General features: G+C 43.2%; 1 protein-coding gene across 2 annotated transcripts; it reads left to right on the top strand.

The window, feature by feature from the left end:
- The first annotated feature begins 154 nt into the window (after nucleotides 1–154).
- On the top strand, nucleotides 155–25,028 carry FAM76B (family with sequence similarity 76 member B). 2 transcript variants are annotated; one of them, XM_089775731.1, is made up of 11 exons: nucleotides 155–465; nucleotides 1,205–1,269; nucleotides 2,030–2,084; nucleotides 3,721–3,876; nucleotides 4,670–4,863; nucleotides 9,460–9,507; nucleotides 10,489–10,569; nucleotides 11,030–11,056; nucleotides 11,220–11,355; nucleotides 19,413–19,514; nucleotides 22,393–25,028. In XM_089775731.1, exons 1-11 carry the CDS (start codon nucleotides 349–351, stop codon nucleotides 22,480–22,482), a joined length of 1,071 nt encoding a protein of 356 aa, XP_089631857.1. In that variant the 5' UTR covers nucleotides 155–348; the 3' UTR covers nucleotides 22,483–25,028. The 2 variants fall into 2 exon arrangements, with proteins under 2 accessions (XP_089631857.1, XP_089631859.1); XM_089775733.1 differs by lacking the exon at nucleotides 11,030–11,056.
- The last annotated feature ends 1,831 nt before the right edge of the window (nucleotides 25,029–26,859 follow it).

Below are 26,859 nucleotides of genomic sequence, written 5' to 3'. Positions count from 1 at the left end.
TGTGAAGTGAAGAAGGGCGAAAGAGATCCAATCAATGGCGACCGCAGGACGCGAGTCAGCGCTGTGATTGGCTACTGCAGGAGCGGCGGGACTTGCTATTGGGTCACGAGGTTTGAAGGTAGGCCTGGCGGGCGGCGTTGATTGGCTGGTGCGCGTGAGGGCGGAGCCGGCCGCGGGGGTGACGCCGATGCCGACACAAGGAAGCGGCTCCGCGGCCCAGGCTCAGCGCGGGGCCTAGCGGTGTAGTGGGGCGCGGCTCGGGGCCGTGGGTCATTGTCGCGCGTGGGACGTTGGCCTCGGTCCCTCCCCTCCCCTGAGCTCGCGCGCTCCCTGTGGGCGGCGACGCCGATGGCGGCGGCAGCAGCAGCGGCGGCGCCCACGGCGGCCCCGGCTCTGTACGCCTGCACCAAGTGCAACCAGCGCTACCCCTTCGAGGAGCTCTCCCAGGGCCAGCAGCTCTGCAAGGTCCGCGGGGCGGGGAGCAGCTGAGGGGAAAGGGTGGGGGGAGGCGGTCATTGGGCAGCGGGGGCTCCCCCGTACCACATCCTCCCCCATCTCTGCAATGCTGAGGCCGCGCCTCGTGCGGGGCGGGAAGTTCTCCCCTTGCAGGTGATGCCCGAAGGGGCCCTTTTTGCCTAGGTGAAAGGGTGAGCCAACTCGTGTCTTACACCACTTTACAAAACCAGTTGCACTTCCACCATCTGGCTGTGCTCGCGGATCTTGCCCAGAGCCACAGCCCTAGTGAGCCAGGATGCAGTGCCGTTTGGGGCTGGCCACTTCTGGGATATGGTTAAAGACTTGCCCTTAATATGCACCCTCACACCAGTGTTGAGTATTAGTTATGCAAATCCTCTGCTTTGCTTTACCTGGAAGAAAATGGTCATGGTGGGTTTTAAACAGTCCTCCTTGTAAAATACTTCAGAACCCATTTTCTGTTTCTCCTTACTCTTTCTGAGAAAAGATAGCTTTCTGCTGCCTGTGAAAAGATAGCTTTTGTTCTTTATTGTTAAATCCCATGTTAGGACCTTTGCTGCAGAACTAGATGGAGTGGCCAAGAGCAAGTTGTGGGAGGGAAATGAATGTTTTTCAGACCGGATGTATAAAATAACAATATGTGGAACCTATATGAAGAAGTCAGATGAGACCAACTTGTAACTTCATGGCTGATTGCTTTGGTAAATAGTTACTGACATTTTTCTTTCAGGAATGTCGAATTGCCCATCCTATTGTAAAATGTACTTACTGCCGATCAGAATTCCAGCAAGAGAGGTATGTATGCATTCTGAAATTATTTCAACCTTCAGGAAGGACTATTAAATTAACACCAAATACTTCCTGCATGTCTGTAGCTAAAATCCCAGATTAATAAAAATCGCTTTGGATTATCAATATTTGCCAATAGGAGGTGTGTCTCAAATCATGTATTGCAATAATGCAAATATTTGCCTTTTTTAAATGGATTGCATGAGTTGGCGTTAAACACAGCCACAATAACTTGCTTTTAGTAGTGCCCCAAATGTAATATATAAATACACAAGGGCTGTGTCTAGACTGGCTTTTGTGGAAAAACTTGCCAGCTGTCTACACTGGCCGCTTGAATTTCCGCAAGAACACTGACTTCCTACTGTAAGAAATCAGTGCTTCTTGCGGAAATACAATGCTGCTCCCGTTCGGGCAAAAGTCCTTTTGCGCAAAACTTTTGCTCAAAAGGGCCAGTGTAGACAGCTCAGATTTGCTTTGTGCAAAAAAGTCCCGATCACGAAAATGGCAATCAGGGTTTTTTTGCGGAAAAGCGCGTCTAGATTGGCACGGACACTTTTGCGGAAAAGTTTTCCGTTAAAAGCATTTGTGGAATATCATGCCAGTCTAGACGTAGCCAAGAAGCCAAGGTACATATTTTGTTTTTGCTTTAAGTAGCCATTGTGTGTAGTTTATATTTAGATGTATAATTTGTGGTAATTGCATATGGGAAAGAATTTGAAAATTTGTGCTTATTGTTAAATTCAACTTTGCAAAATCTTCTCTTTAGCAAAACTAACACAATATGCAAGAAATGTGCCCAAAACGTGAAGCAGTTTGGAACGGTGAGTTGGCAGTTCTTTGTCAAAAATACATAAAATTTCACCAAATGCAATAGATGTTTCAAAGAGCAGCACATATCTTGGTATTATAAGCTCATTAAGATTGTCAATATTTTACAAACTTTACTAGTGACAGTGATGCTCTTTTTATACACACACAGCTACCTGAAAAATTAATCATCTGTGCTTCTTTGACCTAAAAAAAAATCGTCTGAAAAACTGATGAAAAAAGCCCTCAGCTGAATCCCCCACTTATAAATATTGGCATAGTTTTCACAAAATTTAAAAAATGGTTAATTTTGAAACCATTCAGAGTAATTCACAGCCAGATTTGATAGTTACGAATCACTAAAACTTCTTCCATCTGCACATGTAGTACAAACTTAAGTCTGTATGTTATGTGTACAGGGTAAAATCCCTGCTTATTTTTATAAATGCTTACTTGACAAGATATGTTGCTAGCTATTTGAGAGGCTTGTTATTTTTTAAATTTGTGAGTAAATGAGAAAATCTGTCACTGCAACATGAAGGTTCCCTTATTAAAATAATTTAAAAAAATTAAGGTTCTTAAAGGAATGTTGACTCCACTATGTTAAGCGTACCTGTGTAATGCGACCTGGTTAATATTACTGTAGGGATGTTTTACATAGCCTCATCTTCACTCGTAACTTGGTGCTCTGTTAGAAAAGTTTTGTGTGTAATTGGGTCCGCAGTCATCACTGGTATTTATGATAAATTGCACTGTATGCTTTTGGAGCAGGCACTGTTAATACCACACAGCAGTTTCTCTTGTAAACAGAAGCATTTACATCTTGTAAACTAGGCCCTTAGAGTAACACATTTGTACCTGAGATTCAATTTATTGGACTAGTTCAGTGTAAAAATGACTGTCATATAATCTACTCAGCTCTTTGTGAACTTAAACTGCATAAACTAGGATCTCTTTAGGACGTTCTAAAGGATTGTCATATTTGTTCTCAAGCATAATACAGATGCACCAATACTTAGGGCCACACTTAGTTTCCTTTTTTGAATAATCTCAGAGCAAAGTAAGGTTATCCATGAACTAGAAGGAAATTTTCTTTAAGAAACAGATTACTTTGATTTTCTAATTGCATGTTTTTATTGGCTTCATTTTATAATAATGGTTAAACTTAATTAACTGTCCTTAAGTTAGCTGAAGGTTTGTTTTACTCCCTATAGGATTGCAGGAGCAGGCATTATACCTGAAGCCTGTGCTTGCAGAGCTCAGTTCCCTTGGGTATTTGACGGGTTTTCATTGTTCTCCGAAATCTTCAGAGAAGAGCAAATGATCTAATTTATCCTTTTTTAGATTTAAGTATATTTCTCAATGATAGAAAAATGTCTGACCTGGTAAATTGGAGAAGGCAGCATTCAGAAAATTTGTGCACTTCTTTCACAGAATTTGTATGCAAGTTTCTGGCCAAAACACTTTATTTTTGTCTCAGTTGAGCTAGCATCACATTAAAACAAAATAAGAGGCCATCATTAAAGGTAAGAACAGTAGGACTCTTTGATATTTAAGTCAAGTTCTAAACATTAGAAGCATTATTTTTAAAAAATTGTAGTGCTAATTTAAGCATTTTTAAATGTACTAATTTCTAGTTCTATTTTTCAGCCCAAGCCTTGTCAGTACTGTAATATTATTGCAGCATTTATTGGCACAAAATGCCAACGTTGCACAAATTCAGAAAAGAAATACGGACCACCTCAGACATGTGAACAGTGCAAGCAGCAATGTGCTTTTGATCGCAAAGAGGAGGGAAGAAGGAAGGTAAGCTTTTTTTGTGGTGATATTGTAAAGGCTGGGTCTGAAAACAAAACAAAAATACAACTTGAAATATTTTCCTCTTAAAAAAACAAACCAGCAGTTAATTCCACAAGTAGCAATGTTGTATAAAGGGAATTTCTTGCTTAAAGATCTGACATAACATTTTGTATTTCATTTTTGAGTCATGAAGATTGGATGCTTCTCTTCTGACTTATACTGGAATAAATTCATTATTTTTTGGTTTGTAAAAAAAAGAATCTGGCCATAGCAGCTAAGTAGTCTGTTTCCCTGCTCGGCCTAATCTTCCATACTACAAATATCCTTAAATGTATCTGACATTTTTTCCGATTACTTAGGAGTAGGGATTTTCCTCTCTATAACCACTTTTACAAGACAGCTAAAATATTCGAGAGAAAGAGATGATACACTGCTGGAAAGTCAAACTTAACTGAGTATAGTGCATCATCTTCTCCAGTTACCTTCAACAGTCAATGATACCAATGAAGATAACTACTGGCCCTCATTGCCACACCCCACAGTGTATAGGTTTTATTATATGCAGCACAAAAATGGGCTATTACTATGTATGCTTTTAACTTCTTTGTGTACATTAAAGAATGAAATCCATATTCTGGAGTCCCAGACGTATTTGGTTGTTGGTTGAAGAAGTTTAATCAAAACAATTCTAACCAAGCCAACTAAGATAAAGTAATAGTTTTTCCTCTTGTAAGTTAGAGGTGTCTTTCTCATAGCACTAAGTACAATTGACCACTTTCTGTAATTTTTTTTCCAAAAGGTTGATGGGAAGTTGTTGTGTTGGCTTTGCACATTGTCCTACAAGAGAGTACTGCAGAAAACAAAGGAACAGAGGAAGAGTTTAGGATCTTCACATTCTAATTCATCATCCTCATCTCTTGCTGAGAAAGACCAGCATCATTCAAAACATCATCACCATCATCATCATCACCGTCACAGCAGCAGCCATCACAAGTAAGTACTCAAACTTGATGGAACTTGATAAGTCTTGTAACTGTTAAGCTGTTGGATAGGGCATCAGCCTTCAGAGCCAGGGATTGTGGATTCAGGGCCTATTCACATGCCCACTTCTGGCCTGGGAGCAGCTGGGCATCCATCCACCACTAGCATCCCCAGGGCTGGTGCTGGCATCAGCTGAAGGTAAGGAGGTGGGCTGGGTCTCTGGCCTAATGGATGAGTCACCAGCCTCTCTCCTTTTTTGGTCAGGACCCAACTACAACACTCTGAAATTTCATATGTAAATAGCTGCAATCATGAATTTAATATTTTTAAAATCCTAACTGAAAGTGATCAAAATGGGTCATGAATTTAGTAGAGCCCTAGCTATACATTAGCCCAGTGTTTCTCAATTGGTGCTCCGCAGAACCCTGGGGTTCTGCGAAGCAAAAGTAGGGGTTCCGCGAAGAGCCAGCACTCCCCCACCCCCTCTGAAAGAGAGAGAGCCAGCTAGCCAGCTTCTTAAAGAAGCAGCACACTTGTTTCCTGTTCCTCCCTGGCAACGCAGAGGGTTGGGAGGCAGGGGCAGAGGGAACAGTTGCCCCCAGCTGGCACACTACAGGGGTGCCGGACAGGAGTGACTTCATGTGACCCCTCCCCCAAGGAGCCGGGGCACACTGCCTGAACAGCTGGGGCTGTGGCACCTGGCAACTTAGTTCCGCCGCCTTTCTGTGCGGTGTGGGGTGGGGAGATCAGGAGACCTGGGTCTGCGCAGCTCCAACGGTACAGGTGTGGCATAGTGGGGGTGCTGTCTGCTCTGTATCCTGGGATGATCCCCCTGCGCTGTGATGTGTGATTCCCACTGACTCACCCACATGTTGTGATGTAGTGTCATTACCTTGCTGGTTGCTGTGCTTGGATTGTGGGCTGTGAATGACCCCTACTGGCCTCTGCCTGTGAGCACTGCCCAGCAGATGGGCTGCCTAAGTCATGTAGACAAAGACCCAACCAATCAGATGAGTTGGGGCAGCAAGGGAACTAGGGAAGTGAGGGTTCGGGGGAAGGGTCAATCTTGGGCTGGAATCATGAAGGAACCAGTCTAAGGAGGGGGCTAGAATCTAGGGATTCAGGGACCCCATCTCAAGGGGTCTGAGGCATCCTGGCCCAGACTCCTGTAGACACATCACGTCTATGCTGTGTTGTATCCCGGAGAAGCAATAAACCCCCTCTATTCTACTGGCTGGCAGAGTCTTTTCTTGCTGCTACGGGGGTGCAGTGTTGGGGGAACCCCGACACATTGTCACAGCAGGCAGTGTGCTCTGTCCAGGACTCACCATGCCCTCTCCCCCACAAGACCACATCGCGGAAGTAAGTTGCTGGAGTGCAAGAGCCCCTGCTGCTCGGGCAGTGTGCATGCCAACTGTTTGGGGAGGGGAAGTGCAGTCGCACACTTCCCGTAACCCAGAGGTGCTGCATGATTGCCAGGTACTGGTCCCAGCTGCCCCTGTCCCCTGCCCCCACCAGGACTGTCCCCAGCACCCAGCAGCACCCTGTCCTCAGTCCCAGCACCTTGCTGCCCATCCCAGGACCCTGTCCCTTGTCCCAGCACCGTGCCACCCAGCACCACCCTGTCCCTGGCCCCAGCACCCTGCCATCCACCCTAGCACCCAGCAGCACCCTGGCTCCAGCATCCTGCCCCAGCACCCCGCCACCTGTGCCAGCATCCTACCACCCAGCAGCGCCCTCTCTCCGGCCCTAGCACCCTGTCCCCTGCCCGTACCAGCACAGTTGGGACCACATTAGTGAGGCTTGAGGGTTTTTTTTGTGCATGGCCCCAACTGACTTTTCTGTGGGTCAGTGACCTTTGACTCAAAACAGGTTCCTCGCCCCTCTCATAAATAAAAACAGTGCTAAAACCTTTTGAGTTTGTAATAATATTTTATATAAAAATGAAGCCTGGCCAACATGGCCCCCAAATGGGGCCAAACCCCCATCTCACTGTAGCATCATAGCACTCCTGAACCACCTGACCCCAAATCTGAGCCTATCATACATTGGAACCCCCTGTCCTGAGCCTCTTACATCCCCAAACTCCTGCATCCCCACATCCTCAGTCTTCTGCCACAACACTCCTGCACCATCCACACATCACAAATCTGTGTCCTGAGTCCATCACACTTGCAGCCTCCTTGCCCTGAGCCCCTCACATATCCAACCCAAACTCCTGCACCCTCACATCCACAAGCCTGTGACTTGCTCAGCACCCCAACCTTCCACCTGAGCCCAACACTCCCCAGCCTGGAGCCCCCTCCCTGAGCCAGCATCCCCTTCTCCTGCATCCAAATTCCCTCCCAGAGCTTGCACTTCTCACCCCTTTCCACAACCAAATCCCTCATTCCCACCCCAGAGCCCACACCACCTGTCTCAACCCAGTGAGAGTGTATAAGGGCTGGGGATAGCAAGTGATGGAGAGGAGGGGAACAGAGAGGATGGGGCCTCAAAGGGTTGGGGTTTTGGGGAAGGAATGTGATTGTCATACATTGGTGGATTCCCCTCTTTTGCTTGACAACCCCAGGAGTTCCTTGAAATTCTGAAAAGCTAAAAAGGGTTCCATGGCCAAATAAAATTGGGAAACATTGCATTAGCCAGTCATTTTAAACTGAAGTTCATTAAAATAGTTTTGGCCACTCATAACATATTGCAAAACAATTTTTTAACCAATCATATTCTATACCTTAGTTGATTTAAATTTTGCAAAATTAGGCAGCATTCAGAAATAAAGAACCAGAAACTATGTAGATAAAACAATAGAGAAATTAGGACCATAAAGGTAAAACAAAGAAATCGTATAGATTTCACAATTACAGCTGTTAAGTGATTCCTTGCCAGACAGAATACTGTCCAGCAATGTTTTCTTTAAACATCTTAAACTCTATTGCTTCATCTGATGGATACTATTAGTGCAGCATCTCCATCTAATCAACCAGATATTTCATTGTTTTAAAGTATTTTAGATGGGGATGTAACTGGTTAACTAGTAAGCATCACCCTTATCAGGTGATGCTTACTGTTAATCGGTGGCCAGGTTGGGCCTGCTATGCCACGAGCTGAGGGCATTCTAGCCGAAGTAGGCTGGAGCATCTCCACACCTATGGGATCCTGGTTAAGCGAATAACCAGTTAAATGGAATTTATATGCCTAATTTTAGATGGAATGTGAGGATGTGATTTTTCTGCTTTTTAGCTCATGGCTGCTTTTGTTCTAAGCTCATGGTGCTTGCAGAGAAAGACCTCAGACCTTAACAATGAGTGATTGTAATGTCATGAAATGCTATTGTCATCTTAATCCTTACTTTTTAACAAGCTACTCTAATAATGTGTGACTGTCTGTGGCTTACACAGTGTGCCAGCTTCTTTTGTCACTTGTAAATACTTGTTAGTCTTTGTCAGTAGCTGCTTCTAGGGATTTAGTGTTTATTTTACCATACAATAAAAGGATACTGGTCTAAGAATCATATAGGTAACATCTGTAAGCTTTAAATATTTTTTTACTTGAGAATCGCTTTATAATTTATTTTGTATTTTCAGATTGAAAATTGAAAACTTATAGCTAGAGTGCATAGACTCATATAGTTATGGCCACTCTAAACGTTTTCACTGTTAACTTCACTTTTCAGCTGAGTGAGACATTTTTAATGCCTTCTTCCAAGCTGAAACTTTTTCAGATCTAATCAAACCAAAGATGACTTACCAAAAAAAAAAAGCTTGAGGGAAACTTGATTCAACTGCTCTTGAAAATAAAGACAAAGAAGGGGGAAATAAATTGCAATTTTCCTATTATGTTCTTCAGTTGGAAGAAGATAATATTAGAGAAGAGGTACCTTACAGTGGTGAAAATCCATTTTGACTTACCCAAGATATAACTGGTCAAATCTTATTTCACTAGAGCATGGCAAATACCAAATAAAGACTTCCCTATTTCTTAAAAGAAGAGAGCTTCAGTGTGTATGCATGCATCATTTGGGACAGGCATCGTCTTGGGTAAACCACCTCTGTGGCTTCCCATCATGTGCCCTATCCGATTTGTATTAGTATTGTTTCTAGAGCAGTGCACATGGAAGTTTAAAGTCTGTAACAAATTAATTGATGTTCATCTAATACAGTCTAAGTTGCATTATGTTGAACATAACCATTTCACTTGTGCTCTCTGGTCAGCTTACTTTGAAAATGAATGAAGATACAACTTATACTTTAAAAACATTGTATTGAAAGGTATTAATAAAGTGTGCAGAAGTAGGGAAATACTAAAACCAAAGCTGAATTGTCAACCAGAACTATTCCCCTTGTGCCTTATGACAGCATGCATTAATTAAAGACTGTTTTCAGAGGAGTCTGGTCTTGATAAAGAGTAATCCCAAATGTGCTTACTAGGCATCTTGCTCTAATTAGCCATCTAACTACGGATTTATAAACTGAGCTCTTGACAAGGTCTCCCCTTCTGATAGAGAAGCTAAGTATTGTCTGCTGCACAAAGCTTAGAAATGGATTATTTTTCAGTTACCGGTAATGGAAGTTCACCTGTTGCTGAATGTGTATGTATTTACATGTATTTCAGAATCAGCAATCTGAGTCCAGAACAAGATCAGGGACTGTGGAAACAGAGGTAATGACACTGCTCATTTGTGTGTGTGTGTGTGTGTGTGTGTGTGTGTGTGTGTGTGTGTGTGTGTGTGTGTGTGTGTTTAAAGTAAATGAATCTTGTGTTTTATTTTCATACTTACATCTCTGACTGTTCAAGACAAAATTATTCTCAGATGAAGAATAATCATATATATAGTAGCCCGATGTCTGTGACTCTGTAACGCTGAAATGGTGGCTGTTCCCTCTGGGCGGTGCTGTTGCCTCAGTCATGTTCTTCACCTCCCGCCGTGGCGCTTGGTTGACTTCTGCACTGCTCAGTTGGGCCGCCGTGGGGGAGCAAGTGGCACAAGCGACTGTTTGGACTCTGCAGTCCCCAGAGTGAGAGGAAGGAAGGGGAGGAGAAGAGAAAGAGAGAGACAGAGAAAGGGGCAGGAGGCAGAGGAGAACTGAGGTGGGGGGGGGGGGAGAGGCAGTAGGGCTGTGTCCAGACTCGGGGTTTTTCGAAAAAAGTAGCCTTTTTTCGAAAAAACTTCACCTGCGTCTAGACCGCAGCCGCGTTCTTTCGAAATTAAATCGAAAGAACGCGGCTTTTCTTTCGACGGCGGTAAACCTCATTGCACGAGGAAGAACGCCTTTTTTCGAAAGTGCTCTTTCGAAAAAAGGCGTTCTTGAAAGCAAACAGGGCTTTTTAGAAAGAGAGCATCCAAACTCACTTGCTGCTTTCTTTCGAAAAAGCGGCTTGCTTTTTCGAAAGTTCCGCGTGCAGTCTAGACGCTCTCTTTCGAAAGAGGCTTGCAGTCTAGACATAGCCCAGGAGGAGGAGAGAGAGAGAAACACGGAGCGAGAGACTGGCGGCTCAGGAGAGAAGACCGACGTGGAGGAGAGACCTGAAAATCCTGTCTTATGACGAGCTAATTGGCTAGTATATAAATAATAGGTTGCTCAATTCTGCAGTATGAGACCCTTTTACTACTTTTGATTTATAATGTATGTTTGATTTCAGCCATAAATCTTCTGCAGCTATTCAGAATGAAACTCCAAAGAAAAAACCCAAGCTGGAATCCAAGCCATCCAATGGAGATAGGTAAAGTTTATTTTACAGCTGAGATAGTTGAACCACGTAGACCATTGGTTGCTGTTTTTGCTTGGCAGATTAGAAAGGTGAAAAATTACTTTTCATCCTAGTATCTTTTTTAAGATTTATGGCAGAGTGCTGTCAGGTGAATATTTTTTATCCATAGAAAGTTGGCACTATCCCTATTTTTTAGTTTCTTTGGGAAAGGGAAGGAAAAGTAGAGCCTAAGGCTTGCAGTTATCAAACAAAGATTATTCTCTGGCATCAGAGACTTTTTCAGAAGGACACAGATTTGAATCTGGTGCTTTAAACCAGTATAGTATCTAGAAAATGTGTTTCGACCTAAATGTGTGAGACTGAACAACTTATTCTGTCTCTGATCAACAGTTGGAATAAATGTAAAAAGAGGCTGCTTCACATAAGAAGTATTTGACCCCCTCAAAGCTAATACTCAATTATATTTCTGCAGGTGTATGTATTGTGTGCCATTAGTAAGGTAATTTGCCAGTTGCATCCATTTCTGTCAGGTACATACTTTTTTTGCATTAGTCCTTAAGGATGTTTGTGGAATTGTTAATTAAGTAATTGAACTTTGAAAATGTGTTGTTCTGCTGATGCTACAAGTAACAGTTGCTTGTTTGTTTTTTTTTAAATTTTAGTAGCTCTATAAATCAGTCAACAGACAGTGGGGGAACTGACAACTTCGTCCTCATAAGTCAATTGAAAGAAGAAGTGATGTCTCTCAAACGACTTTTGCAGCAAAGAGATCAGACTATCTTAGAAAAAGATAAAAAGGTAAAAGCTACAACTGCTTGATAAGACTTCATTACATTTTTATCTTGTAGGCTCAAGGAGCTGTCAATCTTGTAGTTGTGTGAATGTTAAAACTAATATAAAAATTGATTTTGAAAATAGAGATTTACCAGATTGCTACTTAACTTTTTAAAAGGACAAACGTTTACAGCTAAAATACATCCCAAGTTTTGTAAGGCAACTCTCCCTGAATATGACACCTAATGTGAAATATATATGCAACTCCCCTTTAAAAGCATAAGAACATAACATAAGAACGGCCATACTGGGTCAGACCAAAGGTCTATCTAGCCCAGTAGCCTGTCTGCCGACAGTGGCCAGCACCAGGTGCCCCGGAGAGGGTGGACTGAAGACAATGATCAGCGATTTGTCTCCTACCATTCCTCTCCAGCCTCTGACAAACAGAGGCCAGGGACACCAATTCTATCCCCTGGCTAATAGCCTTTTATGGATCTAACCTCTATGAAATTATCTAGCTTCTCTTTAAACTCTGTTATAGTCCTAGCCTTCACAGCCTCCTCTGGCAAGGAGTTCCACAGGTTGACTACACGCTATGTGAAGAAGAACTTTCTTTTATTAGTTCTAAACCTGCTACCCATTAATTTCATTTGGTATCCTCTAGTTTTTCTATTCTGGGAACTAATAAATAACTTTTCTTTATCTGCCCTCTCCACACCACTCATGATTTTATAGACCTCTATCATATCCCCCCTCAGTCTCCTCTTTTCTAAACTGAAAAGTCCCAGTCGCTTTAACCTCTCCTCATATGGGACCCGTTCCAAACCCCTAATCATTTTAGTTGCCCTTTTCTGAACCCTTTCCAAGGCCAAAATCTCTTTTTTTTGTGGTGAGGAGACCACATCTGTACATAGTATTCAAGATGTGGGCGTACCATAGTTTTATACAAGGGCAATAAGATATTCTGTGTCTTATTTTCTGTCCCTTTCTTAATAACTCCTAGCATCCTATTTGCCTTTTTGACCGCTGCTGCACACTGTGGAAGTTTTCAGAGAACTATCCACGATAACTCCAAGATCTCTTTCCTGATTTGTCATAGCCAGATTAGCCCCCATGATACTGTACGTATAGTTGGGGTTATTTTTCCCGATGTGCATTACTTTACACTTATCCACGTTAAATTTCATTTGCCATTTTGTTACCCAATCACTCAGTTTGGTGAGATCTTCTTGGAGTCTCTCACAGTCTACTTCTGTCTTGACTATTCTAAACAGTTTGGTATCATCCGCAAACTTTACTACCTCACTGCTTACCCTTTTCTCCAGATCATTTATGAATAAGTTGAAAAGGATTGGTCCCAGGACTGACCTTTGGGGGACACCACTAGTTACCCCTCTCCATTCTGAAAATTTACCATTTATTCCTACCCTTTGTTTCCTGTCTTTTAACCAGTTCTCAGTCCAAGAAAGGACCTTCCCTCTTATCCCATGGCAATGTAATTTACACAAGAACCTTTGGTGAGGGACCTTGTCAAAGGCTTTCTGAAAATCTAAGAATACTATATCTACTGGATACCCCTTGTCTGCATTTTTGTTAACCCCTTCAAAGAACTCTAATAGAGTAGTAAGACATGATTTCCCTTTACAGAAACTATGTTGACTATTGTCCAACAAATTATGTTCTTCTACATGCCTCACAATTTTATTCTTTACTGTTGTTTTGACTAATTTGCCTGGTACTGAAGTTAGACTTACCGGTCTGTAATTGCCAGGGTTGCCTCTAGATCCCTTTTTAAAATAAACTACCTTCTACCAGTATGGAAATAAACTACTTTCTAAATCTTAAAATTCGATCTAAGTGAAACACACAAAGCGCAGTGTGAGGAAGCTTGTACTCCTATTAGTCTAGAGTGGGCACATAGTAATGTTCATTTGTGCCTTTTTTACAAGCAAAATACTAAGCTGAATTTTGTTGCTTGAGCTAACTTTTTTTATATTCTGGAGTCATTGTTCTTTGTGTATAGTTCCTCCCCACAATACAATTTGAATTAAATAAGTGCTTCGCTGAAAGCAAATGCAGTACTTAATCTAGCTGGTCCCATTTTATTAACATTATTGCTAATATGTCCCCTCTGCCTTCCTCCCCCCCTTCGATTCACTTCACGAACTCTTTAACTGCATTTAAAGTATATTAGGAGCTGGGTGGGTTTGGGAGCTCAGATCCCTCCTGGACAGGGGCTCTTGCCACCCCGTGCTGCTGCCTCTATATCAGAGGCAGCACATGGGGCGACAATAAGCCAGTCCGTGAGGGGAGTTTTTTTTGTTTTGTTTTGTTTTTAAACTGGCTCCCCTCTTGGACCAGCTCCTGCCTGGCACCCCGCACTGATATAGAGGCAGCCGCTCGGTGGCAGCAGCCCGTGTAGGAGAGGTCAGAGCTCCCAGACCCGTCAAGAGCCGGAACTGTGCCGAGCTGCCTGCCAGCCCAGCTCCTGATATGCTTTAAATGCAGAGCCACAGTGGGACAGGGGACTCCTTGGAATGCACTGGCTGCTGGCCCTTCCCTGGGGACTATAAAATAGTTGACTAACCAATAAGAATTAATGAGATTACTCAACTGTTCAATTAACCAATATTTAACGTCACTAATATGCAGGACCTTCAGAGATTTGCCCTGTGCACCCAAACACTGAGAGAGATTTCTTTCAGCCCTCTTTAAGGCACTCTCCAGAAACTCCCTTAAAATAGCAGATGGCCAGCTTGATTAGTTCTGAAGGAAAAAATAATGAAATGCAAGCCTAAATTAGCCTCTGACCACCTGGACTCCAGGCGTGCAGTACACATCTCTCTGCAGACCTTGTTTCCCTGTAAGACTATCCTAGCAAACTAGTTCCCCAAGGATTGTTTCATCCTATCTAAATCCAAGTACTCTACCACAAATCAAGGTCTCAGTGTTCCATGTTTATAGTTCTGACTTGATGCATCAGACTAGTATTTTCTTTCAAACAAACAATTAGCAGAAGACACTGAGAGCCACCTGCTGTCCAACTTCATTTCCAAAGACTTCAGGCAGCTTTACAGTGTAAGAGTCTTCTCTTAGTGTTGGCTTAAGGAGCCCTTCTGTGTGTTAAGCAGCCTAGCCATGTCTCACTTGGTGATTTCATGCAGTGTAAGGCCCTCGCTAATCCTTCATCAAGATCAGCCTGAATTTGATATCTGTACCCCAGGATTGGCTCCTTCAATGCAGAGTACTAGTCTTTAATTCCAGCAAACAGACCCCATAGGTCCTGTGCTAAAGGTCTTGGTATAGCCATTGTTGATGCCTTTTCAGATAGTGCTTCAAGGTGTATCTTAGAAGCATGATGGTGCTCAGGGATGCAATGGCTTCCTCCTGAATCACAACAGATTTTAGGAGTAACAAGACATGTTCTCTAAGGATTTGACATTCTCTATTACATAAAGGTGGTGAGATCTCTATTAGCATTAGTTCAGGACTTTACAAGAAGCACAATTAGTCCATACTTGGACCAAGAGCCTCCATCCAGTAGCATGGCCATGCTCTTGTACGCTGTTTTGGACCACTTGGCAAAGGTGCATCAGATCATACCATTTTGTTTGCTTCAAACATTTCTGAGAAATACATACTGCCCAGGACATAACCAGCAATGTCTCCCATCCCACTGAAAAGTTTGGTGGTCAAGATAGCCATGGTTAGAGAAGATACCAAACTGTTCTCCTTCACAGCAGAAACTGCCAGGCCTTCCTGGCCCAACAGCATATTAACTACTGCAGAAGAAACCATGTAATCCCATGGTCACCTACAGGCCTCAACCAGTTGATCGCGAGGCGTTCGCCCCACTACCTACCTCCAGCGAAAATGGAGGTAGTACCGGCTTCCTGGGGGTAGAGGGAAGTCCTGCAGCTTAGCGCCACTTCCGGGGGTTCTGGAAGTGCGCTTGTTGCTCTGCCGGGCGTGCTGCGGGGGGGAGCATCGGCCCCGGAGGAGGAGCATGGCAACTTCCCTGCACCGGCACAGGAGGGATGAGTCGGCTCCGGGGCAGGCGCGTGCAGAGTTTCCCTGCGCGGGGGGTGTTTCCACCCCAGGGCATGCACGCCCAGGGTTTCCCTGCGCCCCGGGGGGAGGGGCGGGTTTCAGCCCCGGGGCAGGCATGCGCGGGGTTTCCCTGTGCCGCAGCTGGGGGGGGTGTTTCCGCCTCAGGGCAGGCGCGCGTGGGGTTTCCCTGCGCTGCGGGGGAGTCGGGCCTGGAGGAGGCACGTGCCGGCTACCCGGGGTGGGGAGAATCCTGGGAGGAGGCAGATGCAGGGGACTCTGTCTCCATTGGCAACCATCCCCCACTCCCCAGCCCCCAGTTCCCTCTCCCCAGCCACAGAACTCTGTCCCCACTGGCACCCTGTCCCCAGCTGCAGAAACCTGTCCTCTCCCCTCCCAGCATCCTGTTCCCTCTCCCCTGCCCCCAGCCACAGAACTCTGTCCCCACTAGCACCCTTCCGCAGTACTATGTCCCCTGTTCCCACCAACACAGTTGGGGCCACATTAGTAAAGTTGGGGGGCGAGAGGTTGGAAGAGGGGTTTTTTGCATCTCACTTGTGTGGCCCCAACTGACTTTTCTTGTCAATGACCCCTGACTCAAAACAGGTTCCCTGTCGTTCTCAGAAATAAAGACAATGCAGAAACTTTTTGTTTGACATAGTATTTTATTTAAAAATGAAGCCTGGCCAACAAACCCCCAAATTGGGGCCAAGCCCCCATCTGGCCACAGCATTATAACACTCCTGCACTCCCCTTTCCCCCACATCCTACATCTGAGCCTGTCATACGCTGGAACCCCCTGCCCTGAGCCCCTCACATACCCCAACCCAAATTCCTGAACCCTCACATCCAGAAGTCTGTGGCTTGCTTAATACTCTAACCCTATATCTGACCCCAACACTGCCCGGCCTGGCGCTCCCTCCCCGAGCCAGCGTCCCCTTATCCACCTTCTCCTGCATCCAGATTTCCTCCCAGAGCTTGTACCTCTCACCCGTTCCCACACCCAAATCCCTCATTCCCACCCCGGAGCCTACACATCCTGTCTCAACCCAACGAGGTTACGGCTAGACTGCAGGAATTTTTCAGGATTCCAGAGATATCCCAGAAAAACTTCTGAATCCAGGGATGCATTTGTTCTTCCACTTCTTTTAGTGGAAGAGCAAACATGATCTTTTGGTCATCCCTATATTCCTCTTTCTATGAGGAATAAGGTAGCTTCCAAAAGAAGGGGTTTTTACTTGCGAGTGACAAGATACCAAGATCTGCTGCCTTGGGAATGTGTATTTGTAGGTCTGCTTGCCTGTAAGTGTCTGGGCTTTCACAAGGAAATTTACAAAAGCTTCTGAAAATACTACATAGCTGGCATGACAGAGGAAAATGCTGTAAGGGTAGCACTGCAGGTTCATACTTCTGCCTACTGTTTTTTGGGGATAAATGTGCCTCTAGGACATTTTATTTCACCCTGTTTGATGCTTGGTATCTGAGACCCAGGGGCAAGAAACCTGTAGGCTAGTCTTTAGAGGAGAAATACGATAAGTAACTTTCCTATCTTAACATTACATGTGACTTAATTCTATTGTTGTAGCATTTGCAGTGGCAATTATAGATCTGGAATTTACACTCAGTTTAGGAATTAGATATAATAGTCTTATTCTTCAGAATAATTTACAGAGGCATACAATAAAATATTTGCCATGTAAATTGCAGCATTATATTAATAGTCCATCTTGGCCAGTATCTTGTTTCCAACAATGGCCTGTAGTGGGCTTCAGGGCTATTATGCAGTGTTTCAGCCATCTTCGGGACCATCTTTTGGGAAGTCAGGTTGATAGGCATCCTGAGCAGGGGATTGTGCTCTGACCATCTTAGCTAATAGCTGCTGGATGGATCTATGTTACTTGTGCACTGTATTAAAAAAAGTATTTCCACTTGAGTTAAAGCTGCTGCCTTTTAATTTCATGGGGGTGACTCTTGGTTTTTATTGTGTGAGAAAGTAAATAACACTTTTCTGTTCACTTTTCCAAACCATTCTTGATTTGTATAAAGTTAGCCATCTCTTTTGTAAACTGAACATTCTTAATCATTTTATTTTGTCCTTGAATGGAAGCCATGCCTTGCCATTGGTCATCTTTGTCAACTTTGCACTGTACTTTTTTGAGATGGGATAACTAAAGAGTTGACAAAGATTTGAGTTGTGGGTACAGAAGAGTCAAAAGAGATGGGAGCCTGACACCGGGCTCCCCACTGCATTTCAAAGCGGCAGTGCTGCATGGAGCCCGGGGCCAGCTGGGGAGTCCCCAGTAGACCCCGGGCTCTATGCAGTGCTTTCACTCAAAGGCGCCCTATCAACTAACTGAATAGTCAGTGCAAAATGCATCGACTATTCGATTAGTCAGTTACTCGCAATGTAACATCCCTAGTGGGCATATCGTAGATTTATACAGTGGCATTATATTTTATTTGTCTCTTTCTTAACAATTCCTAACCTATGTTAATCTTTGTGGCTGCTGCTGCTGTGCATTTAACAGAGGTTTTCAGAGAGAGAAACTCAGTCACTCCGAGGTCTATCTTGGGTGGTCACCAATCATTGTCTGTCTAGTTAAGATTATTTTTTCAAGTTTGAATTACTTTGTGTGAATCAGTGTCAAATGTTGTTTGCTGTTTTGTTGCCCAGTTATCATAAAATCATTGGCCTGGAAGGGACCTCGAGAGGTTATCTAGTCCAGTCCCCTGCACTTATGGAAGGATTAAATATTAATTCAGTCAGCCAGTTTTGATAAATTCCTCTTAATGTCTCAGTCTGCATTGGACTAGGGATGTTAAAATATGTTTAATTATGTAGTTGTGTAGCCGCTGAAAATATGTATCAGAGGCAACAGAATGGGGAGGGAGAGAAGGAGAAGGGGAGGCTCCATAGGAGCCAGTGCATGATACCGAGGCAGCAGTGGGAGGGCACGGAGGGGAGGGAGTTCTGCATGTACCATGCACGTTACAAGTTGAGCCCAGGCTCGTTGGTTAGCTGTGTAAACAGTTACACTTTCACATCCCTACTTTGCACTTCAGTAATTTTGTATTATCTGCTAACTTTGCCGCTTCACTGTTTACCCTTTTTACCAGATCGTTAATGAATACCTTGAGCAGCATGGGTCCCTGTGCAGATTTTGGGGAACCCTACTTTTCATCTCTCCATTAAAGTAACCATTTATTCCTATCACGTTTCTTGTCTTTCAACCACTTACTGATCCATAAAAGGACCTTTCTTCTTATCTCATGGCTGTTTAGTTTCCTTGAGACTCTTTGGTGACTGATCTTGTCAAAGGCTTCCTGGAAATCTGGATACAATGTGTCAACAGGATCACCCTTATTGACATGCTTGTTTACTCCTTCATGTAATTCTTATAGATTGGTGAGGCGTGATTTCCCTTTGCAATAACCACGTTGACTCTTTCCCCAACAAATTCTGTTTGTCTATGTTTGATTGTTCTGTCCTTTACTATAGTTCTGCCAGTTGTCTGGTATTGAAGTTAGACTCACTGATCTGTAATTGCCAAGATCTCCTCTGGAGCTCTTTTTAAAAATCAGTGTTTATAGTAGCATCCTTTCTGTCATTTGGGGGAGAGGCTAATTTCAGTAAGAAGTTCTGTACAAAAGTTTGTAGTTCTACAGCTTCATACTTCAGTTCCTCCAGGACTCTTGCATGAATGCCACCTGATCCTGGTGACACACAACTGTTTAACTTACCATTATGTTCTAAAACCTCTTTTACTGACATCAATTTTGGGCAGTACTTCAGATTTGTTGCCCAAACCAGCCTTGTCCCATTGTCACTGTGCCAGTGACCTAGCTAAAGCCTGTCAGACAAGTCTCATGGCTGAAAATAAAGCTGAGTATTGTAAATCAGTATGATCCAATGTCTAAAAATACTTTGAGGAACTAGCCTTCCCTGTCCGATTCCTAAGTGGATCTAAGAGTTGGTAAAAAGACACATAGGAGATAGCATTCCAAAATACCCTCACAGAAATTGCTTTTTTTAGTTGACAGAGTTGAAGGCAGACTTTCAGTACCAGGAGTCTAATTTAAGGACGAAAATGAACAGTATGGAAAAAGCTCACAAGGAAACAGTGGAGCAACTGCAGGTAAATATTGAATTAGTTTTAATAGACTGGATGTCACAATAATTTGTATATTTACTTTGCCAAATGAAATAGTTTAAATATAACCATTGTGGCTTATTATCCTTGAATGAGAGTTAGCAGTCATTGGAATGGATGAATCAGATCCCTTCTGAGCTGTTTCAGGCACTTTGCACAGTTGGGCCTCTCTGGCTACGTCTACACTGGCAGTTTCTTGCGCAAGAACTCTTTTGCGGAAGAGTTCTTGTGCAAAAACTCTTCCAGAAGAGAGCATCTACACTGCCATGTGCTTTTGCGCAAGAGCATCCATGGCAGTGTAGACACTCTCTTGCACAAGGAAGCTCTGATGGCCATTTTAACCATAGGGGCTTCTTGCGCAAGAAATTCATGTAGCCTGTCTACACTGGCCTCTTTTGGAAGAGCTCTTGCGCAAGAGGGCTTATTCATCGTGGAGAGAGGAATAACTCTTTTGGAAGAAGCCCTGTTTTACAACGCAGTACTGTAAATTTACTTCTGGAAAAACGCTCATGCAGTGTAGACTGCCGGCAAGTTTTTGCGGAAGAACAGCTGTTCTTGCGCAAGAAGCTGCCAGTGTAGACGTAGCCTCATTGTCTCTCCTTGAGTTATACCTGCATTATCCTCAGTTTTCTTTTCAAACACAAACACTTGGAACGTTAATGTATAGTTGTTTAAATGGTTAACCGATAAACCTGGGATTATCGGTTAATCCAAATGACTACACTCATCCTCTCCCTTGCTGCCTCTGTATCAGAGGCAGCAAAGTGAGGGAAGAGGCGGGAACCAGCTTTTAAGCCAGCTTCCCATGTGTGCTGGTTCCCGTGGAACTGCCTTTCCCTGCTGGTTTCCACAGAGGCAGCAGTGCAAGAGGCAGGTGGGAAACGGTGCTGGGGGAAGCTGGCTTAAAAGCCCTCTCCCCATGAGCACGGGACCCTGCAGTGCCACCTGCCCCCATTCCCACATTGCTGCCTCTAATAGAGGCAGCAGTATGGAGGGTGAGGGGGGCAGGCAGGAGCCAGTACATGTTGGGGGCTGACTCCTCAAAGCCGTCCCCCCCCCCCCCCCCACACACACACCCCTACCTCCCAGAGAGGTGGGAGCCAGTGTTCCAGGAAGAACACCAGCTCTCTCCAGGAGCACCAGCTTCACTGAGCTGACTTGTTTTAAACCAGCTCCCCTTGCGGACTGGCTCTGCCCGCCACCTCATGTTGTTGCCTCTGATAGAGAGGCAGCAGGAGACTCCCTGGGAGGGGACCCAGGAGAGCACTGGCTGCCAGCCCCGCCCCGAGGAGTATTTCAGTAATTGTGTAACCAGTAAACTTATTTGTGTCTACACAGTTACTAAAATAAATGTTGTTTAACATCCCTAATAACCACTAGATACTCTTTTGAACAATTGAGGAACACATGCACCCAGTTGTTTCTCCTGCCCCCCTTTACAAGGAGCATGCCTCATGCTTTAAGAAACACTAGCACAGGTTGGACCTTGCTGGTCTGGCACTCTTGGGACCTTATCGTCCTGAACAAGGGGATGTGCCAGACCAGGGAAGCTCCTTCCCCTTGTGGCCGTGCTGCCACTGAGCTAGGGCACCAGCCTGCCCCCACTACCGCTTCAGCTCCCAAGGGGTCTTGCTGGCCCCGCTACTTGGGCCAGAGTACCACAGCCGGGGCAGAGCTCTGCGGCTGCCTGACTCTGCGTCTGGGAATGGGACAGAGGGATGGGGCCAGAGCTCCGTTGCCTGGGCCGGAGGTCCATGGACATGGGCAGGCTAAAGCTCCCCAGCCACTGGGGCCTGGGAGCCCCTCTGGGGCCAGAACTCACCACCATGCCATCTGTCCTTCTCCCAGTGCACACACTGGGCTCCCAGCTGAGTCACTGGTGTCCCTTACAGCTCTTGGCTATGCTCCAGGAACATCAGTGGTCCATGCTGGACCACGGATGTTGCGGGACCAGGGAGTCCTGGTTAAGGGAGGCATAATCTGTATACCTAGGGGTATGTCTACACTACCACCCTAGTTCGAACTAGGGTGGTTAATGTAGGCAACCGGAGCTGCAAATGAAGCCCGGGATTGGAATTTCCCGGGCTTCATTTGCATCTCGCTGGGCGCCGCCATTTTTAAATGTCCGCTAGTGCGGACTCCGTGCTGCGCGGCTATACGTGGCACGAACTAGGTAGTTTGGACTAGGCTTCCTAGTCTGTGCCGCATGTAGGCGCGCGGCACGGAGTCCCCACTAGCAGACATTTAAAAATGGCGGTGCCCTGTGAGATGCAAATGAAGCCTGGGAAATTCAAATCCTGGGCTTCATTTGCAACTCTGGTTGCCTACATTACCACCCTAGTTCAAACTAGGGTGGTAGTGTAGACATACCCTATTTGATGTGATATAATGACCCAGCACAACTGCACACATTTATTGCAGTCCAAGAGTCTATTCAAAGATGTAACCAACATTTAAAGTACAACTGTTTGACCAACAGGAATACCTGAATCAATATCTTGAAGTAGATACATTGGTTTTGCAAATCCATGTGAGGGATTGGGCTTTATATCTTCCTTTATAAAACTAGTGAAAGATGTGCAGTTTAAATACCTGCACTGCTAGAAAACTTTTGCCCTTATATTGGTTTTTTCTCAGGAATGAAACTTTTGAGACAAGGTTGCTTTATAACTTCAGCAAGACAGTTGAGCATGGCATTGTTGCATAAATGTTCCCTCCTATTCAAGAAGTTTGTTTTCTTACTTGTGTGTCACTGATGGATATTATACTGTAATTAAGAGCAACTATTAGGATTTTCAAACATGTTTTATGTTTAAACAGCAGGAAGTGCTTATACAATTTTTTTTCTTTATCTATATTACAGGCCAAAAACCGAGAACTACTCAAACAGGTTGCAGCATTGTCAAAGGGTAAAAAGTTTGATAAAAGTGGAAGTATACTAACATCTCCATGAGGAATTGGCTACTTACATGAGGATTACTACTCAATGTACATTTGAGTAATTCTGTGAAGCCCTTAAAATCCTGTGTAGTGGCAAAATATTTTTGCGCACAAGATTACTCGGCATGTTTCCTACACATTTTTATAACTAATATGCAGCTTTTTAGTTAAACTGTTCAGATAAAGTACTTCAACTGGCTTGAAGAAATTTTATTATTATTTTTTTTTATATTGGGAACTTTTTTGCCAGCAATAGTATTAAACCAATTGCAGAGGGATAATACCGCAATGCTCTCTTTAAAACACATCATGCAATAACAAAATAGGTGTACTTTCTCCAGAGTTCAAAGTAGCAACTCAGTCCCTTAAACAATGCTAACTTTGGCCAAAAGTTCAGTTTCAAGTTTATAAATCCTCAAGTACAACACTTTTGGAGTAAGAATATGGACACTGGGTTCTGGCAACTGTTCTTCTGCTTTATATTAAAATATAGTACATTTAGGATGGAAATCATGGTGCTCTTAAACTCAAAAGATGTATACATGTGTAAATATAATTGTAAGTTTATTCTTAGTGATAACAAGTGCGTAACTAGTGTTTTACATTCTTGTGATAGGAATTTATTGAAAGATTATCTATTGTACAGTATCAGAGGCAAATTGTGGTTTTTGTAAGATTACTGTAGATTTTTTTCTTGCAAGTGCCTTTCTCCAACTGTTTATTTATAGGAATGTTGGTATTTTGTACATAATGTTTTAAAATTATGTTTGATAAATGTTTGTGTATATAAATGTGTGTACAGAAGAATCAAAAACAAAGATCAAAGTTGCTAGTGCAGTGCTTGAAGCAGAATTGAGAACTGGCTAGTTGATGGACAATGTGTATTGACTTTTAACCTTATTAGATTGCATTTGTGGGGTTTGTTGGGTCTGGTTAGTGCTTATTATGCCAAACAATTCCCAAATAAACAATTTGTATGTTTTGCCACACTAGACTATAATGTTTTATGTATTTTTTCCTCTAGTCCAGTGCTAACTTTTTTTAATTTCATAGCAAGCATTGTATTCCCAATGTTATATCTTGAATTAGCAGTATAGTTAATACTCACGACTTTTTAAAACTTGAATATTCAGTTTGTCTTGGTTTTAAATGTACTTAGTTGCAACTTATGATCGGTTTTTAAAAATTAACTAGATTGACACGTACTTAGTTTAGTGAAAATACACATTGAGAAAACAGTAGGCAAAACTGGTTAGTATGTTAATAAAGGGAATGGATATGATGTCCAATGAAAGCTGATTGTTAAATCCCTCAAATGGAATCTTCTGCTTTTACATTCAGTTAAGTTTAGTTTTAGCTCTGCTCCTAATGGATATTAGTACAAGTGTCTTAGTAAGATGAAACAATTTTGCATAACTGGAGGTATACTGTTGAGGAAAGCCAGTTCCAAACCAGCATAACTTGGAATAGTTTTCTGTCAGCTGGTAGCTCTAGTTCAGATGTGGATGTTGATTTAGTAACTTGGGAACTGCTTGCACTTCAGTTAGCTTATTGTCTGTTAGATCTTGCTGTTTGGAGGACTAGTCCTCTAGCTATCTGTCTATCCAGGTGCTACTGAACTGTGAATAACTTCAGTAGTTTAGATAAGACTAAGTCTAATGAATAATTATAATTTGGAAAAATCAAGCCTGTTTATTTCATACAGTGAAGATTCCATTTTTTTTACATGAAAATCAATTTGTAAGATTTTAAAAACTTGTTTAAACTTACTAATACAGCTAGGATACAAAATGCTGCTGCTATCCTATTGGGATGTTAGTGTATTGAGAGGGTTTTTTTTTAAATAGAAATAATTTTTCTGACTTTCATTATTTCAAAATATTTTGATACTGTGGGTTTTTTTCCTCCACCTTACTGGCCACCAGCATGTAGTGCGTGTGATTTTTAAAAACAGATTCAGAGAACCATGCACATCTAATTGATAAATCATCCCATTAAGTGATTCTTATTCAAACCTACTGGAGCTGCAATAAAAGTTGTCTTTTTTTTTTTTTAAAGGAGATATTGAAGTTCACTATTGATAAATACTTGAGCTTTATAGATCCCAGTACTAAAAACATTTAGGGGCTTCACAGTATTTAGTTCTAATTAAATATTTGATCTCTTTATTCTGTAACCTAACTTTGAACTTTAAAAATGTAAACTAGCAAATTGAATCCCAGTCCTGATGAATGCTATCCTGGAGCTGTCAAGTATTGACACAATGAACTGATCTTTAAATGTTGATCTGCAAGGTGATATGATGTACTGTAATGTGCTTTTTAGCTTATTTTCAGTTGTCTGTTAGCATTGACACATGATTGCCATTTTGGCTCAAGTTATTTATGTATTTTAAGTGAATATTGCAGTCCCCTTCTTAGATAGTATGTGCATTCTGCAGTGAAGCTATTCAGCTATCCACATGTATAGACTATTGAAATACTGTATTGACACACATCTGACTGACATTTTGTACCTTTTTCTAAATCCAATATTTCACAATAAAAGCTTGTCAAAACATGTAGTTGTCCATTTTATTTCTCAGCCATAATTAATAAAACATCTGTACTTCCAAACATTAACCAGAATTCAACATCAATGCCACTTTTGAGGGAAATTAAAGGATATGTTCAGTGAACTAAACTGCCAGAAATTACATAGATGGTGCATTCTTCAAATTACAACAAGTAATAGTTTTGGAATAATTACCTACTTTGGTGACACGTCACTCTGTACTCCACAACAGAATAGAAATAATGCCTGGAATTGTTTCTAGCAATAACTAAATGTGTAACTCAACAGACATAGGCCTAATCTGATTAGCTTTTATGATGAGGTAACTGGTTCTGTGGATATGGGAAAGTCAGTGCATGTGATATACCTTGACTTTAGCAAAACTTTTGATTTGGTCTCCCACAATATTCTTGCCAGCAAGTTAAGGATGTATGGATTGGATAAATGGACTGTAAAGAGGATAGACAGTTTACTTGATTGTCAGGCCCAACGACTATTGATCAATAGCTCAATGTCTGGTTGGTGGTTGGTTTCAAGTGAAGTGTCCCAAGGATTGGTTCTAGGGCTGGTTTTGTTCAACATCTTTATTAATGACCTGTACAAGGGTATGGATTGCACCCTCAGCAAATTTGTGGATGACACTAAGCTAGGGGGAGAGGTAGATACATTGGAGGGCAGGGATAGGGTCCAGCGTGACCTAGACAAATTAGAGGATTGGGCCAAAAGAAATCTGATGCGGTAGGACAAGTGCAGAGTCCTGCACTTGGGACAGAAGAATCTCAAGCATTACAGGCTGGGGGCCAACTGACTGAGTAGCAGTTTAATCCCCAGCTCCTTTTCTGCCACAGTGGATGAGAAGCTGGATATGAGTCAACAATGTGCCTTTGTAGCCAAGAAGGATAATGGCATATTGGTGTACATTAGGTGGAGCATTTCCAGTAAATCTAGAGAAGTGATTATTCCCTTTTATTGGCACTGGTGAGGCCACATCTGGAGTATTGTGTCCAGTTCTGGGCCACCCACTACAGAAAGGATGTGAACACATTGGTGAGGGTCCAGCGGAGACAACCAAAATGATTAGGAGGCTGGGGCACATGACCTACGAGGAGGAAAGGCTGAGGGATTTGGGCTTACTTAGTCTGCAGAAGAGGAGAGAGAGGGGAGATTTCATAGCAGCCTTCAATTTCCTGAAGGGAGGTTCCAAAGAAGGAAAGAGGCTGTTCGCAGTAGAGATGGATGGCAGAACAAGATGCAATGCTCTCAAGTTACAGTGGGGAAGGTCTAGGTTGGATATTAGGAAAAACTCTGTCATTAGGAGGGTGGTGAAGCACTGGAATGGGTTTCCTAGGGAGGTGGTGGAATCTCCATCGCTAGAGGTTTTTAAGTTGTGGCTTGACAAAGCCCTGGCTGGGATAATTTAGTTGGGATTGGTCCTGCTTTGGGCAGGGGGCTGAACTCGATGACCTCCTGAAATCTCTTCTAGCCATAGGATTCTGTGATTCTTACCTAGACCTGCAATTTAGGCCAACTTAGCTGCATCGCTCAGAGTTGTGAAAATGTTCACGCCTTGTGCAATGTAGTTCAGCTGACCTAACCCCAATTGTAAATGCAGCTGTGTTGTCAGAAGTAGTTTTCCTTTTGACCTAGTTATTGTCTGTCTCAAGTGGGGGAGAGGGATTTACCACAGCACTGGGGAAAATCTCATGTTGCTATAATACAGAGGGTTGGGGGGGCTATCGCTAGCTTGCCCTACTCCAGTGCTCTAACTAGAAGTGGTGGCCAGGACTTGTTCTGTGGCTCCTGGAAGCACAGGTTGCCAGGAGGCTCTATACAAAGC

This window comes from Pelodiscus sinensis, chromosome 1, assembly GCF_052426305.1.
Source record: "Pelodiscus sinensis isolate ZL-2025 chromosome 1, ASM5242630v1, whole genome shotgun sequence".
Lineage (NCBI taxonomy): Eukaryota > Metazoa > Chordata > Testudines > Trionychidae > Pelodiscus > Pelodiscus sinensis.
This window is presented reverse-complemented; position numbering and strand designations above follow the sequence as displayed.